The sequence below is a fragment of the Budorcas taxicolor genome, chromosome 17 (assembly GCF_023091745.1).
Source record: "Budorcas taxicolor isolate Tak-1 chromosome 17, Takin1.1, whole genome shotgun sequence".
Lineage (NCBI taxonomy): Eukaryota > Metazoa > Chordata > Mammalia > Artiodactyla > Bovidae > Budorcas > Budorcas taxicolor.
The window spans coordinates 55,860,128-55,875,851 of record NC_068926.1 but is presented as its reverse complement, the minus strand read 5'-3'; the positions used below and the strand labels follow the sequence as shown (position 1 = coordinate 55,875,851).

At 43.3% G+C, this 15,724-nt stretch overlaps 1 protein-coding gene across 3 annotated transcripts in view; it reads left to right on the top strand.

The window, feature by feature from the left end:
- The first annotated feature begins 2,535 nt into the window (after window positions 1-2,535).
- TMEM233 (transmembrane protein 233) overlaps window positions 2,536-15,724 on the top strand; it is a 46,835-nt gene continuing 33,646 nt past the window's right edge. The window contains exon 1 of one of the 3 annotated variants that reach the window (XR_008200806.1): window positions 2,536-2,821. Coding sequence is in view for 2 of the 3 variants with exons in the window: in XM_052654630.1 (XP_052510590.1) it covers window positions 2,636-2,821 (186 nt within the window). In the remaining variant the exon portion in view is untranslated. The remainder of the gene's footprint in view (window positions 2,822-15,724) is intronic. The other 2 variants (XM_052654630.1, XM_052654631.1) reach the window with 2 other exon arrangements.

The window sequence follows — 15,724 nt, the reverse complement described above, 5'->3', positions numbered from 1 at the left end:
TGGACGGAGGAGCCTACTAGGCTGCAGTCCATGGGGTCGCTAAGAGTCAGACAGGACTGAGTGACTTCACTTTCACTTTTCACTTTCATGCATTGGAGAAGGAAATGGCAACCCACTCCAGTGTTCTTGCCTAGAGAATCCCAGGGACGGGGAAGCCTGGTGGGCTGCCGTCTATGGGGTCGCACAGAGTTGGACACGACTGAAGTGACTTAGCAGCAGCAGCAGTGATAAATGTCACCCCCCCAAAAAAAGCTAATATATAATAATTATGGGGGCCTACACTAGATGAATGTAAAGAGAAACTCTCTCTTTGAGGGAGTGACATTTCAGTTGACAGATAAGAAATAAGGAGGAGCACCCATGTGACAGTCTCAAGGAAAAGCATTCCAGGCAAAGGTTTGGTTGAGAACTCAGTAGGTGACTCTAATTCTCTGGCTTATTCCTACTTGATTAACCATCCAAAATGGGGGAGAAGACATGGTGGGAAAGATACTGTGGTATTTTCCCTTTTTTTTTTTTTAAATCATTGTTTAAAATTGTAGTATAGTTAATTTACAGTGTTGTTTCAGTTGTACAGCAAAATGAATCAGATAGATACTCCTTTTCAGTATCCATTATAAGTTAACGTGATATTGAATATAGTTCCCTGTGCTTATACAGTAGGCTTTTGTTAGATTTATCTGTTTTATATATAGTAGTTTGTATATGTTAATCCCAAACTCCTAATTTATCTCTCCCCCAGCAATGGGATCTCCCGCTATCCCCTTTGGGAACAATAAAATTTCGTTTTCTATGTCTGTGAATCTGTTTCTGTTTTGCAAATAAGTTCATTTGCATCATTTTTTTTTTTTAAGATTCCCCATATAAGTGATGTGTCATCTTCGTATGTTCACCCAGAAAGCTATGCTAAGCACACAAAATACAGATAACTGCCAAGTGTTGACACAGAAATGAGCAAGGCAGTTCCCTCTCTCAGGGAGTTTGCCATCCAGTGAGGGGGGTAGATATTCAAATCAGAGAGGGCCACGCAATGAATGAGAGCATCCGAGACCATCAGTCAGTTCATGTTTTGAGATGGTGAATGCATACTGCTTCCTCATCTCATCTCATTTTTCCATGTGATGATGTGAGCAACTGCTTTTGAGACTGTGCACACTAAAATTATTTGCCTTTCTTTGTGGTCCTGCCAACTCAGACTAGCTGAATGTTTCGTGAATTGTTTACAGCAAGAGATACTGGGTTTGAGATACTATACGTGTCTGTGCTCAGTCGCTTCAGTCGTGTCCGACTCTTTGAGACCCCATGGACTGTAGCCCACCAGGCTCCTCTGTCCATGGGATTCTCCAGGCAAGAATACTGGAGTGGGTTGCCATTTCCTCTTCCAGGGGGTCTTCCCAACCCAGAGATTGAACCTGTCTCTCCTGCATTGGCAGGTGGGTTCTTTACCACTAGCACCACCTGAGAAGCCCTATAATAACTATATTTGGGGAAAATATCATCCTAATAATAGGTTAAATTTATTGAACACTTAGAATCTCCTGACTTGACATGCAGTCTCATAGTCTTTAACAATATCTGTGATGAGGCAGGGACTCATTATTCCACTATCATTATTATTTCTTTTGGTCAAAAACATTGGCAGTCAGCAAGGTGAGGGAATTTTTCTGAGGTCATTCAACTCAGATGTGATGATTTCCCCACTACATCTGGTTTGGAGCCCCAGTTCTGGTCCATACCATCTTTCATGAATTGCTCAGACTGCTGATGTATCTCAGCTACCCTCACTCCAGTTCCCAGAGTGAATCCCTCTCTCTCCTTTCCATCCCAGGTAACCACCTGTGTTTGCACAAGTTAGATCTACCTGCTTCTCTCTCTTCCAAGGTGGAAAAGTGGAGAGGAGAAGGACTCCTTGACGGCACACTTGGGAGAAAGTAGAGGGTACCAGGATAGGCCCTGCCTGGGTGGTGCCCGCTGCCTCTTGACACACCAGTCTCCAGAGGCCCCCTCAGTGATGTTAGGTGCCCCAAACTGAGCACCTTGCTCCCTGCCTACCTGTTGGGGAAGATAAATCAGTGAGGCTCAGTGTTCAAACTCTTAGAAGAAGGATCACAGAGCAGGGAAAGCAAATCATTAAAGTCAAGAGGAAGTAGTAAGTCTGCTGCCTCCTGGGTAGGGCTGGGTGCTCAACTGGATCGAGTTGGGTCACCTCCTGTGATGCTGCTTTAAAAGAGGAGCTGGTCATCTTCAGCCTTAGGTCAGTTAGTCTGCCATGTAAAGGGTCTTCCCTTTCCCTTCCCTGTAAGACTCTTAACCTGTAAGTCTTTGTGTCTGCTTGTTGGCCCCCGGGTGTATCCTCAGGGGGTGCCTTTCCCCTGTTTCTCAGGCTGGCTCCCTCTCTCCTCCCCCGGTGCCTCCCCGAAGCCCTCACTCGCTCCCTCCCTGCAGTGCCGGAGGCTCTTGGCTCGGGTCCCTGAGCCCAGGCAGGTGCAAGTGGAAGGCGCAGAAGGGGTGAGATTACGTTTCCCTGGAGTCCTGTGCCACTGGCTTTTCAGCGACTCGCCGGGAGCCTGCGGCCAAAGCCCCAGACCACACGGACTGCGTGCTCTTGCGCCTCCCCGCTCTGCCGACCTCGCCCATGTCTCAGTACGCTCCCAGCTCGGACTTCAAGAGGGCTTTGGACAGCAGTCCCGAGGCCACCACCGACGATGACAAGACCGAGGAGGACGTGCCCAAGCCCCAAAACTACTTGTGGCTTGCCATCGTCGCCTGTTTTTGCCCCGCGTACCCCATCAACATTGTGGCTTTAGTCTTCTCCATCATGGTAAGTAAATTAGGACCCGCAGCAGCCAGGCGCAGAAGACCCTAGCGGCAGGACCCCCTCGTGGGGACTCCTCACACTCTCCGCTTTTCACCGCTCCCTTCCTCACTGCCCGGGCACCGGGGCTTCTACCCTCTGCTCACCTTTCTCAGACTCTCCGCACTCTCCCTCCAACCATCAGCGCCTCCTTTGTGCTCCCGGTGGCGCTCAGAACCCTGACCAAGCCGCCCCGGGCGGCTTTCCACTTCCAGCAGTGCTGTGCCTTCTCTCCTAACCAAGCAAGTTCTTCCTTGGACTTTCCGTTTTCCCTCCCGCCTCCTCCGACATTCTTGGGCACCCATCCACTTCTCAACTTTTTTTTCTGGAGCCTCAAAGCGCACCACTCTAACAGCAACAGCGCTCCGCGTTATCTGAGCGTGCAGACTCTGCGCCCTCCTTGCTTATCCCTTGCCCCGGGTCTCAAGAGGCAGCACCGGCTCTATTTTTTAGCACGTAGTCTTGTCTTTGCTGTGCCTGGGGCACCACCTGGGCCACTCTCTGAGGGTCCCTAAGCGCTTCCCAATGTCTTCTAGACCCCTGGTCCCACATTTGAGCACGCCCTCTCTGGGACACCAGTTCCTTTGCGCTTCTTCCCCCGCCAGCTGACCCTTCTTCACTCTCTTCCGGCACCTCTTGGTCCCGTTATTCCGGTGAGCTTGCTCCCTCTCCAGGCCTTTCTTCTGTGCACCCTGTGCCGCTCTGTCCTCTCTTACCCGAGCACGTGGTTGTTCATCTCTCACTTGCTGCACAGCGACCCTATCTGCGCCTCTCTTTAGTTCAGTCGCTCAGACGTGTCAGACTCTTGGCGACTCTCTGAGCCTCTGCTGCCACCCCCCAAAGACTCCCCGGCGCCCCTCCAGACCTGGGAATGCACTGGGGAACTCCTGCACTCCGTGCAGCTCGCCCTTTGTGCTGACCTCTGCCAACTCTGTGGCTGTCTCTGTAGAAGAAGCAGCTGGTGCTACTTCCTGAGCTCACTTCCACTACCGCCTTCAGCTGCCCAGGGAGGAGCTTTGTGAGAACCCCGGAGGGCGAGGAGCTCTGGCCAGGTCCTAACCTTATTGACTGGGGCAGCTGGCCCAGGACAACCCTGCAGCGAGCCCCCTCCCCCACCCACCCGCCTCGCCAGACCCAGCTCCCCAGCCGCAGACCCGGAGAGTCCCAGTAAACTCCGTAAAGATCAAGAACCTCTACCCGCTTCCCCCCTGCAAGTCCACCCACAGTTGCCCATGCGTGGCACTGTACTGGCTTCCTGGGTGCACACAGAGGCCTCATTTGCAGTCACAGCTTGCCCTCTCTCATACCCCGTTTGTAGGCTGTCTGCACCAACATTCAAGCGTTCAGCCGCTGAACTTCAGACTGCCTGAGTTCAAATCCTAATGATCTCCAGAAATCACTGCATTTCTCTTCACCTAAGCCTTTGTCTGTGAAGTGGGGATAATCATAGCCATATTTCTCAGGGTTGTTGTATTAATGAGATAAAGTGGGAACCTCTTGGAACAGGGCCCAGCATGGTGGTGCTTTTAGATCTTTATTCATGTCACTGGCTAAGAGCTTCTCTGATCACTGTTTTAAAATCAACCTCCCCACCCCCCCACACACACTCACAAGCTTTGTTCTCCCCTCCCTGTAATTTTTTGCTCAGAGTATTTGTTTCTGTGTAATATGTTATTCCATGTATTAATATGCTTATTGTCTGTGTTCCCTCATTAGAATATAAGCTCAATGAGGGCAGGGGTATTTGCTTGTGGTTTGTTTTTTTGTTGGTGTAGCTTCACCTAGAAGAAAATCTGGCTGGTGATAGATGCCCAATAAATAGTACGAAGTGAATGAATGAATGAATATATGAATGGTGTTAAGGGGTCACAGTGTCTGTTCTCCTCCTGCTGCTTTATCCCATGCTGGAACCCCGGAACCGCCATATCAGTTTCCTTAGGACCAACCAGTCAGTTTCCTCTCTTCCTTCCTCTTCTGAGATATCCGGTCCTGGATGGTTCTTTGCAGCAAAGCAGGAAGGGGAGATTGTAGCAGCCAAATTCTCTAGGCAGTAGCAGAGAATTGACTGGTATCGGTGCCCACACTCTATCCTGGCTTATTAATGAATCAACAGCCAATTTACTCCTTTCCCAGTGCCAAGTAGAAAAGTGCCTGCAGAGGCTCGCCACCGCCCCGCCCCCCCGCCACCATCCCACATTCATCTGAGATGAGCTGGAACTCCAGCTGGTGGTGACAGGTTGGATGCTAATGATGCCACTTGGTGTGTCCTGGGGGGTTAGACTTCTATGTGCTTTGAATAGAAACCTTTTTCTGGCCCTCCTATCTCCATTCCCTCCTGCAAGACTTTTTTTCACTAGATTTACAGCAAGAGACCATCCTGTTGTCAGAAAATAGATATTGGAATCAGAAAGTTGACTGGCCAAATTTCATACCTTTTTTTTTTTTTGCTGAAGTATAATTGCTTTATAGTGTTACATTAGTTTCTACTGTACAATGAAGTGGATCAGCTTTATGTATACCCTTTTAAAGTGTTGGCTTCTTCATCTAGAATATGGGAATGTAGAAAGCATTTTAAGAGGTGGCAAAAATGTTGTAAGGATAAAAGAGAGTAGAAGTGTGTTAAGCTACCAGTGTTGCACTCAGTACAGGCAATAACTGTCAGACAGATGGATAGATTTGGAGCCTGGAAACATCATATGTCACGTATGAAAACAAATAGAACGTCAAACTAAGCTTCCTACACCCTCCAAGTTGTGCTCCCTCCAAGGTACTGGAAGCATTTTCCCTTTGAAACAGTGCAGAATTCATTTTGACAGGTTTCATAATAAAGACTCTGAAGGATAAAGAGGAAGCAGAAGGGTGCATAGGAGGAGAATGGCTGACCAACTGCCAGGTGTATGCTTTCCCTGGGGAATCTGGTGATGTTCAGTCCTGGCTATTTTCATATCTCAGTCATCTGTAGTTTGTGATCATTTGGGGCACTAGATAGTGGTGCCGTTCCCCGGGAGGTGCTTGAAACTATGTGGGAAATATCTGTGTATATCAGTGATTTGGGGCACTACATGCATTTGGGGGGGAAGGGCTAAGAATATTAATATCCTACAATGCTGGAGACTGTCCTCCCAATGAAGAACTGACCCACCCCAAACATCAATAGCACTCCAGTCAAGAAACACAGGGAGATAATGCAAACTGACATAAATATTGACAAGGCTCAATATAATTCATTCCCAGAACTGTAAAAAGAGCCAGGAATCTCAAAACAATCAATGTCTTTATTTATTAAATCCAGTCTGAAAAGCCTTCTATCAAATTACAAAGTTGAAGTAGGTGCTAGGGAATCATAAAGCCTCTTTGAAAATACACATTTGAGAAGAGTATTCTTCAAGCTGTTGGCACCTGCGGTCTTTCCACCATCCCGGGCAGAACTAAGGGAGTCCTGGGGGTTGTGAGGAGTTCACCACTGAAGAGAACTGCTATGGTATGGCTTGTCGTGTCAGAATATTGGTGGGTCAAGCATTGCCAAAGGCAGGGACATGGAAATCTTTGCTTCCCCAAGTGTTAAAAGTCTATTTGTTGAAAGTGCACTTAGGGACTTCCCTGTCCCAGTGGTTTCACCTTCCACTGTAGGGGGTGCAGGTTCCATCCCTGGTCAGGGAGCCTCAGAGCCAAAAAAATCAAAACATGAAACAGAAGCAATGTTGTAGCAAATTCAATAAAGACTTTAAAAATGGTCCACATCAAAAAAAAAAAATGCAAAAAAAAAAGTACACTTAACCTATACTCAGTTTCAGGGACACGTATCTCGTGAATTTCCTGCAGGCTGGATCACTGCTAGCCCATATTACACATGTGAATTTGGAAAGAGCACCCCTCCTCCATACAGATGGGGTACACGACTTGGGAAGTAGAGCCCAGAGTGGTTTTAAGGTCTCATTCATTGTACTCCCACCCATTCCAGGCTATCCTTTTATTCCATATGAAAGATGGAATGTGGAGACTGTCCATATGACTTTTACCCTGGAGAAAGATTGGTTGGTCATTCAACAAATACATATTGAGCACTGTTACTAAATGCCAGGCTCTTCCACACTTCCCTGGGCTTTCCTGGTTTCTCAGAAAGTAAAGAATCTGCCTGCAATGTAGAAGATGTGGGTTCAATCCCTGGGTCAGGAAGAGCCCCTGGAAAAGGAATGGCTACTCACTCCAGTATTCTTAACTAGAGAATTCAGAATTCCATGGACAGAGGACCCTGGCAGGCTACAGTCCATGGGGTTGCAAAGAGTTGGACACAACTGAGTGACTAACACTCCAGGCATTGGTATACTCCTTTACCTTTATCAAGAGATAAATAAGATCAGCAAGGTCTCTCCCCTCCTGGATCTGCAAGAAAAAACTTGCAAGAGTGTTGGCAAATTTCGGTTGAGATCTCCATCTATTAATACTAGTTTTGTAGCTGGAATTTGCTACCTGGTTCAAGAGACCGAAAGCAAGTCCATGCCAAGTCTCCATTTTTATGATATAATACAGTCTTTTGCATAGGTGAGCCAATTTGGTCACTCTAAGTATGAATATATAATAGCCAGTGAATTTTAATTAGGTGAATTATAAACCTTCTTTCAATAGAATTTCTTCCTCACACCCACAGAATCTGTCCAGGTACCAAACAGTGAGGTTCAAAGCCTTTTGTGCTTTTTGCTGCATCTGTAACCTCATGCAACTGTTTCAGTCTTTCTGAGGCTTGATTTCTTAATCCTGTAAAACAAGGGTTGCAAGGGTACCAAGTCAGGCACTGTTGTGGAAATTAAATAGTAAAATTTAAATGATTTCATGGCATTACCTAAAACACAGCTAGAATTTAGTATTAAAGATGATGTATGCATATATTTCAGGGATACAAGCCATTACCTTTTCCAGTAGCTTTTTCTATTTTTATTGAGACTAGCGAATTTGATTAAAAAATAAAAGCAATGACAAGTATTGACAGATGTGTCACTGGAATAAATAACTGCTGTGATCTAATGGTAAACATTAATTACAGCCATTCAAGATCTCAAAAAGAAATCCGACATATACCTTTTCTTATAAAGCTATGGGAGGGTGTGCTCCCCTAATACAAGGAAGTAAATCAGGGGACATAAAGACAACAGATCCAGGAAACAGCTCCAACACAGCAAAAAAAGGCAAAGAGAAATCCTCGAAACAGGGCAGCAGGCTTCATAAACCAGCAGGAGACGTGGTTGATAGTGGATGGTCAACCTGAAGCCATTGTCAAAATCCGTTACCTGGCCATGGGCTGACACAGTAAGCCACAGCCCTGCCCAGAACCTGACCACACCTGCTCTAGAAGACAAAGTCTGTGGTCAGAAAGAAAGTAAATATCCACAGAATGAAAGACCAAACTGGATATTCTTTCCATCTGACCCAGGCTCTACCAGGGCTTGTCCATCGAAACTGGGTTTCAGCTGGATTTTCATAGCTTCAGAGGAGAGCTATTACTTGTGTGGGGTTTGGGGGTTTTGTTTGTTTGTTTTCAGTAATCAAGGCAGAGTTTGGAAATAACAGATCCTGGTTCAGGTAGCTTACCCAAGATGCTTGCTATCGCTTATAAGTTGAAACTAAGTATTATAGTTCATTGGGTCCTCTGTTGATTTCTTCTTTCTGTGGCTCTTTCTACATTATTGTCAGCTAAGAAATAGAATATCACTATTATGGATACCTGTGACTTATTCCTTATGAATTCCTCCACTTGAAGCTCTGAAGAGTGTTAAGATGGTTTCAGATGACAAAGACCTTGCCTGAAGCATGTTAGCTTTGTTGGACAGCTTTGTTATAGATGCCCATAGATTTTAGATATACACATGGCCCAGGCAACCCCTGCCTTGATGGCTGCTTTCATGTTTCCCCAGTATGTGGCAGAGGGTGGCCACTGACACTTGGAATTTGGGAATATAGATTTTAAACTGCTATTGGGGTCCTTTCAATAGATCCTTTCAATCTAATAAGTCTCAGATTATTAGAGGTACAAGATGTTAACCTGTGTGTTCCTAGAAAAGAAAACACATTTTGAATGTCATTTTAATTGACTGATAAAATTTTATAATGACTTTCTCATAACATAATATGGGAGATTTAAAAACAAGATTGGCCACTAATGGATGGTTGTTGAAGCTGGGTTATGGGAACATGGAGGTTTGTTGTATTGTTCTGTTGATTTTTAATATGCTTGAAAATTTACATAGTAAAGGTGTTTTTTGTTGTTGTTAAAAATATAAAAAAGAAAGAAAAGTCCCTCCTAGAGTTGTTAAACATTGCCCAGGTAACAAAACAGCAGCTGTTAAATAAGTTGGCGAAACATGCCATGGCTGAGGTGCAGTTTGTCATGAATTTATAAGCAAACTATCTGATTTATAATGAATTTTAATGGTGACTTTGAAGGGCACCTTTAAATAGTCCTCAAGAGAAGACCAGGTAGGAGATCTCATATCCTGCTGCTGCTGCTAAGTCGCTTCAGTCGTGTCCGACTCTGTGCGACCCCAAAAGACGGCAGCCCACCAGGCTTTCCCATCCCTGGGATTCTCCAGGCAAGAACACTGGAGTGGGTTGCCATTTCCTTCTCCAATGCGTGAAAGTGAAGTCGCTCAGTCGTGTCCGACTCCTCGCTACCCCATGGACTGCAGCCCACCAGGCTCCTCCGTCCATGGGATTTTCCAGGCAAGAGGACTGGAGTGGGGTGCCATCGCCTTCTCCATCTCATATCCTAGAACAGTGCTTTTCAAAATTTAACCACTTGAGGTGCTTGTTAAAATGCAGGTTTCACTCCTCTTTCAAAGTTCAGCTGGAAAACTGCCTCCTTTGTAAAGTCCTTCTTGATTACCCTTTTGCCCTCACCCTAAGTTGTGTCCCCTCAACCTACACTTTGAATAGATTTCTCTCGGGGTGCTTTTCCTTCTTTGCACCAGTTTGTGTCCGTGAGCCTCTTGAAGCTGCACTGTTGGCTGCAGCACTTAGCACAATGCTGAGCACGTGGTTAGTAAGTAACGTATGTTTGATTAACGGATGGATGGATGAATGAATGAATGGCCCCAGAGGCCTTAATGTGTTCCTACCTTTATCTCTGAGGATTGCCTTCCCTTCCCCTCTGTGTTCTGCATTTCTGCCAAAACTTTTTTGAAAAACATCCAGGAAAGTCAGGCTAATGCCAAGGGTTGCTGAGAAGTTAGCCAAGGCTTGCTTCCCAAGGATAGTTTTCCTGGCTCATCTGGCACCCACCAACATCCCCAGACCACAGGCCAATGGATCCACCTTTGGAAATTGGTTTCTGCTCTCAACGGATTTTCTTCCATTCAAAGCTGTTTTTCCAGAAATATGATGCTTCCAGTGCAGGAACCTGAATATACCTGAAGTTTCCATTTTTGCAAGTTCAAGAATTAAACCAGATTTTCTAAAACCATGCTTCTCAAACAATCGATTCTGCCCAATATTAACAAGTTTATTTTTTAAAAAGGAGTAAGGAATGTGGGAGGGGTGGATTGAGAACACAGGTACTAAGTTAAGCGAAAGTGTACTGTTTCCTTTCCTTGGGAGTCTCCTGAAACCTTTGACCAACCACTGTTTCTTGTGGCTCTTGGTCAGAAAAATGTAGCATGGTGCATTTACTAAGCATGTTGCCAAGCATCTTTTGATTTTAAGGACACACGTTTTGTGTTCACAGAACACAAAAATACTGTTCTTAGTGATACATTGGTTCTCCTTTTAATGAGTTGACTCACTATTGATAGAACAAGAATAGTGTTCCCTCACTAACATTCTTGTCTAGAGACCCACCTCTCCACCTTTTTCCCAGCAAAATTGGGGGGGTTTTCCCGATCAGATCTTGTCCTTTTATTTTTTTTATTGAGGTATAATTGATTTATAAAGTTTCAGGTATACAGCAAAGTGATTCAGTTTTATGTTTGTGTATATATATGTGTATATCTGTTTGTGTATATATGTATATATTCTTTCTAAGACTTTTTTCCATTATAGGTTGTTACAAGATGTTGAATATAGTTCCTTGTACAATATAATAGGTCTTTGTTTATCTTGTTTATATATAGTTCACTTCAGTTGCTCAGTCGTGTCCGACTCTTTACGACCCCATGGACGGCAGCACACCAGGCCTCTCTGTCCATCACCAGCTCCCGGAGGTTACTCAAACTCCTGACCATCGAGTTGGTGATGCCATCCAACCATCTCATCCTCTGTTGTCCCGTTCTCCTCCTGCCTTCAGTCTTTCCCAGCATCAGGGTCTTTTCCAGTGAGTCAGTTCTTCGCATCAAGTGGCCAAAGTATTGGAGTTTCAGCTTCAGCATCAGTCCTTCCAATGAATGTTCAGGGTTGATCTCCTTTAGGATAGACTGGTTTGATCTCCTTGCAGTCCAAGGAACTCTCATGAGTCTTCTCCAACACCACAGTTGAAAAGCATCAATTCTTTGGCACTCAGCTTTCTTTATAGTCCAACTCTCACATACATACACTACTGGAGAAACCATAGCCTGGACTAGATGGACCTTTGTTGGCAAAGTAATATCTCTGCTTTTTAATATGCTGTCCAGGTTGGTCATAGCTTTTCTTGCAAGGAGCAACCAGGTCTTGTAATTTCATGGCTGCAGTCACCATCTGCAGTGATTTTGGAGCCCAAGAAAATAACGTCTCTCACCGTCATTGTTTCCCCATCTATTTGCCATGAATTGATGGGACCAGATGCCACGATCTTAGTTTTCTGAATGTTGTGTTTTAAACCAACTTTTTCACTCTCTTTCACTTTCATCAAGAGGCTCTTTAGTTCTTCTTTACTTTCTGCCATAAGGGTGGTGTCATCTGTGTATCTGAGGTTATTGATATTTCTCCTGGCAGTCTTGATTCCAGCTTGTACTTCTTCCTGCATGGCATTTCGTGTGATGTACTCTGCATGTAAGTTAAATAAGCAGGGTGACAATATACAGCCTTGACGTACTCTTTTACCGATTTGGAAGCAGTCTGTTGTTCCATGTCCAGTTCTAACTGTTGCTTCCTGACCTGCGTACAGGTTTCTCACGAGGCAGGTCAAGTCGTCTGGTATTCCCATCTCTTTCAGAGTTTTCCACAGTTCGTTGTGATCCACACAGTCAAAGGCTTTGGCTTAGTCAGTAAAGCAGAAATAGATGTTTTTCTGGAACTCTCTTGCTTTTTTGATGATCCAGAAGATGTTAGCAATTTGATCTCTGGTTCCTCTGCCATTTCTAAATCCACCTTGAACATCTGGAAGTTCATGGTTCATGTACTGCTGAAGTCTGGCTTGGAGCATTACTTTGCTAGTGTGTGAGATGAATACAATTGTGTGGTAATTTGAACATTCTTTGGCATTGCCTTTCTTTGGGATTAGAATGAAACCTAACATTTTCTAGTCCTGTGGCCACTGCTGAGTTTCCCAAATTTGCTGGCATATTGAGTGCAGCACTTTCATAACATCATCTTTTAGGATTTGTAATAGCTCAACTGAAATTCTATCACCTCCACACTAGCTTTGTAGTGATGCTTCCTAAGGCTAACTTAACTTCGCATTTCAGGATGTCTGGCTCTAGGTGAGTGGTCACACCATCATGGTTATCATCATGAAGATCTTTTTTGTATAGTTCTTCTGTGTATTATGTATCGTAGTGTGCATCTGTTAAACCCAGATTCCCAGTTTTCCTCTTTTTCCCTTTTCGTAGCTGTAAGTTTGTTTTCTGTCTGTGAGTCTCTTTCTATTTTGTATGTAAGTTTGCTTGTATCATTTTTTTAAAACTCCTACACATAAGTGATAAACAGTCTTTCTCTGACTTCAGATACCAGTATGATCATCTCTAGGTCCATCCATACTGCTGCAGATGGCATTATTTCATTCTTTTTTATGGCTCAGTAATATTTTATTCCATTATATCTATACTTCTGTGTGTGTGTGTGTGTGTGTGTGCGCGCGCGCGCGCGTGCACACACCACATCTTTACCCATTCATCTGTTGGTGGACATTTAGGTTTCTTCCATGTCTTGGCTGTTGTAAGTAGTGCTGCTATGAACATTGAGATGCATCTTTTTGAATTAGAGTTTTCATCTTTTCCAGATATATGTCCAGGAGTGTGGTTGCTGGATCATATGGTAGTTCTAGTTTTAATTTTTTAAGGAACCTCCATACTCTTCTCCATAGTGGTTGTACCAGTTTACGTTCCCACCAACAGTGTAAGAGCATTCCCTTTTCTCCACACTCTCCAGCATTTATTATTTGTAGACCTTTTGATGATGGCCATTCTGAGTGGTATGAGATTATACCTCATTGTAGCTTTGATTTGCATTTCTACAGTAATTAGCAATGCTGAGCAACTTTTCATGTGCCTGTTGGCCATTTGTATGAAAGAAATATCTATTTAGATGTTTTCATTTTTTGATTTTTTTTTATATTGTGCTCAACACATATTTGTAATGGATCTCACTAACCAGACTTTTGCTGATGGTCTTCCTCCCTCATTATCTTTTTTTCCTACATATGGAATTCAGAAACTTGACTCTCTTGTTTCTTTTATCCCTTATCTCATGCCTTCTATTCCCTGAACTAAAGGACACCCCCTACAGTTACCTCCCTCTTCTGATAATTTCATTTGTTCTTTGTTCTAGATAACTTTGGCACTGTGGTATTGCCATTATTATTACTATTACATTTTTCCATAAGTATTTACTTCTCAAAGCATTTTCGCATGGATACAATTGTACGTGTTTCTCAAAATTCCAGGGAGATACACAAGAAAGCTGTTGTTTCCACTTATCCATGAAGAAACAAGTCTTGCAAAGGTGACCCTAGTGGACAAAAGTCAAACATGACGGTCATCACCACCATAAAATTCAGTCTGGCCTCTTGAAGCATTAAAATCAGATAGCTAGGTGTGCCCTTTGATAGGAACACAGCTTTGATGTCCTGAGAGCTTTTTCTTTGAATAGACTTTCCCCATCTATATAAGAAGCATTTGTATAATACTCTCAATTAAGCCTGGCAGAATTTCTCTCTACTTTTATGTTAGTGATAGGCAAAAGGACAATTCTTCCCTTGTCCATGAAGATATTTGTGAAGAGCAACAGCCCAGAAGCCCAAGAAGATGACAGACCATCTTGAATGGATGAATGGTGATGATGAGGAAACATGCCTTATGATCTGAAAGTCTAGTCTTTGAATCCCCAGCACTACCTTTAGGCAAAGAAACTTAGGAACAAGCAAAATCAAAACAAATTCCAGAGCTCTCTGAAAACTCAAGCATTATTACTAAAAATGTTTAGTGAATGCCCATATCCATCAAACTGTTTTGATGGAACTTGCTATCTAGGAAGTCTGGAATCTAAGACAATATTGATCTGTGCAAAGTGAATTGTTACACCTGGACATTTAAGTATCTAAGATTATGTTTAGGCATCAATGTTAAGTTTGCACAGGTATGAGTGTGTATGTGTGTGTGAAAGAGAAGAGGGAGGGAGGAACAGAGAGGCAGAGAGACTGAAAGGGAGAAAACCTTACTTACTTAGCATTGGCCAAATATGTACCAGAGATAAGGGATAGTGAAGATGAGGCTGGTTTTGAAAGAGGGAATAGATGTTTTAAAGAAAAGAAAACACATTCTAAAATTAGGATTTCAGTATCAGTAACTCAGTAGATCAAAATACTGGCATAGTCACAAATAGCAAATAAAATGTTAAATAACAGAAATAAACATAGGAAATAAGCAAGACCTATACAAAGAAAGCTTCACCAAGAGATTAAAAATTTTAAAAATTAAATGGAGAGGCATGGCATTATATATTAGATGTTCATCTGAGCATTAGTGATGAAATGAATTATAAAGCGAGTTAATAAACATGAATCATGATGCCTGGCTCAGAGTAATTGCTTAATTAATATTTGTCACTGTTGTGGTTTAAATGTGAAAAATTGAAGATGGAGATAAATAGCGATTCCAACAGAGGAGTGTGACTAAGTAAATTATAATACATTCATTTAAAACATAGAATATTTTATTAGAATCATGTTGTGAAGAATTTTTATGATACAGGGGAATGTTGAAAGTCAAAGATGAAGTGGGGGAGACTATAAAGTAGTATACACAATAGGATTATGCTCTCTTTATCAACTAGAAGTGTTCACACATCTACATGTATAGTATGGCTGTGTCCCTTCGCTGTTCACCTGAAACGACCACAACATTGTGTATCCCTATCCGTTCTCTGTGCTTAGTCGCTCAGTTGTATCCAACTCTTTGCGACCCCATGGACTGTAGCCTGCCAGGCCCTTCTGTCCATAGGATTCTCCAGGCAAGAATACTGGAATGGATTGCTATCTCTTCTCCAGGGGATCTTCCCAACCCAGGTCTCCCACATTGCAGATTCTTGACCATCTTTTTTTTTTTTAATTTTTATTTATTTTAATTGGAGGCTAATTACTTTACAGTATTGTAGTGGTTTTTGCCATACATTGACATGAATCAGCCATAGGTGTACATGTGTTCCCCATCCTGAACCCCCTCCCACCTCGCTTCCCCAGAGTCTTGACCATCTTGAGCCACCAGGGAATCCCTAATATTTGCAGGATACTTGGTAAATCTTGGTAACCTTTGGCTATTATAACTTCAGATTTTACTATAATAAGTTTTTACTCTTTTTCCAATTTTTCTATGGTGTTTAGATCTTATGTCTAGTCTGAAATAAGGATTTTCCTAAAGATACTGCAAATCTTTAGCAAGAAGAGGGAAGGTGTGATAGTAAATAAGTGAATTCTTTTCCACCTTGAAAGGTGGTTCTACTTATAAATCATTTGTTCTTATCAAGCTGAAA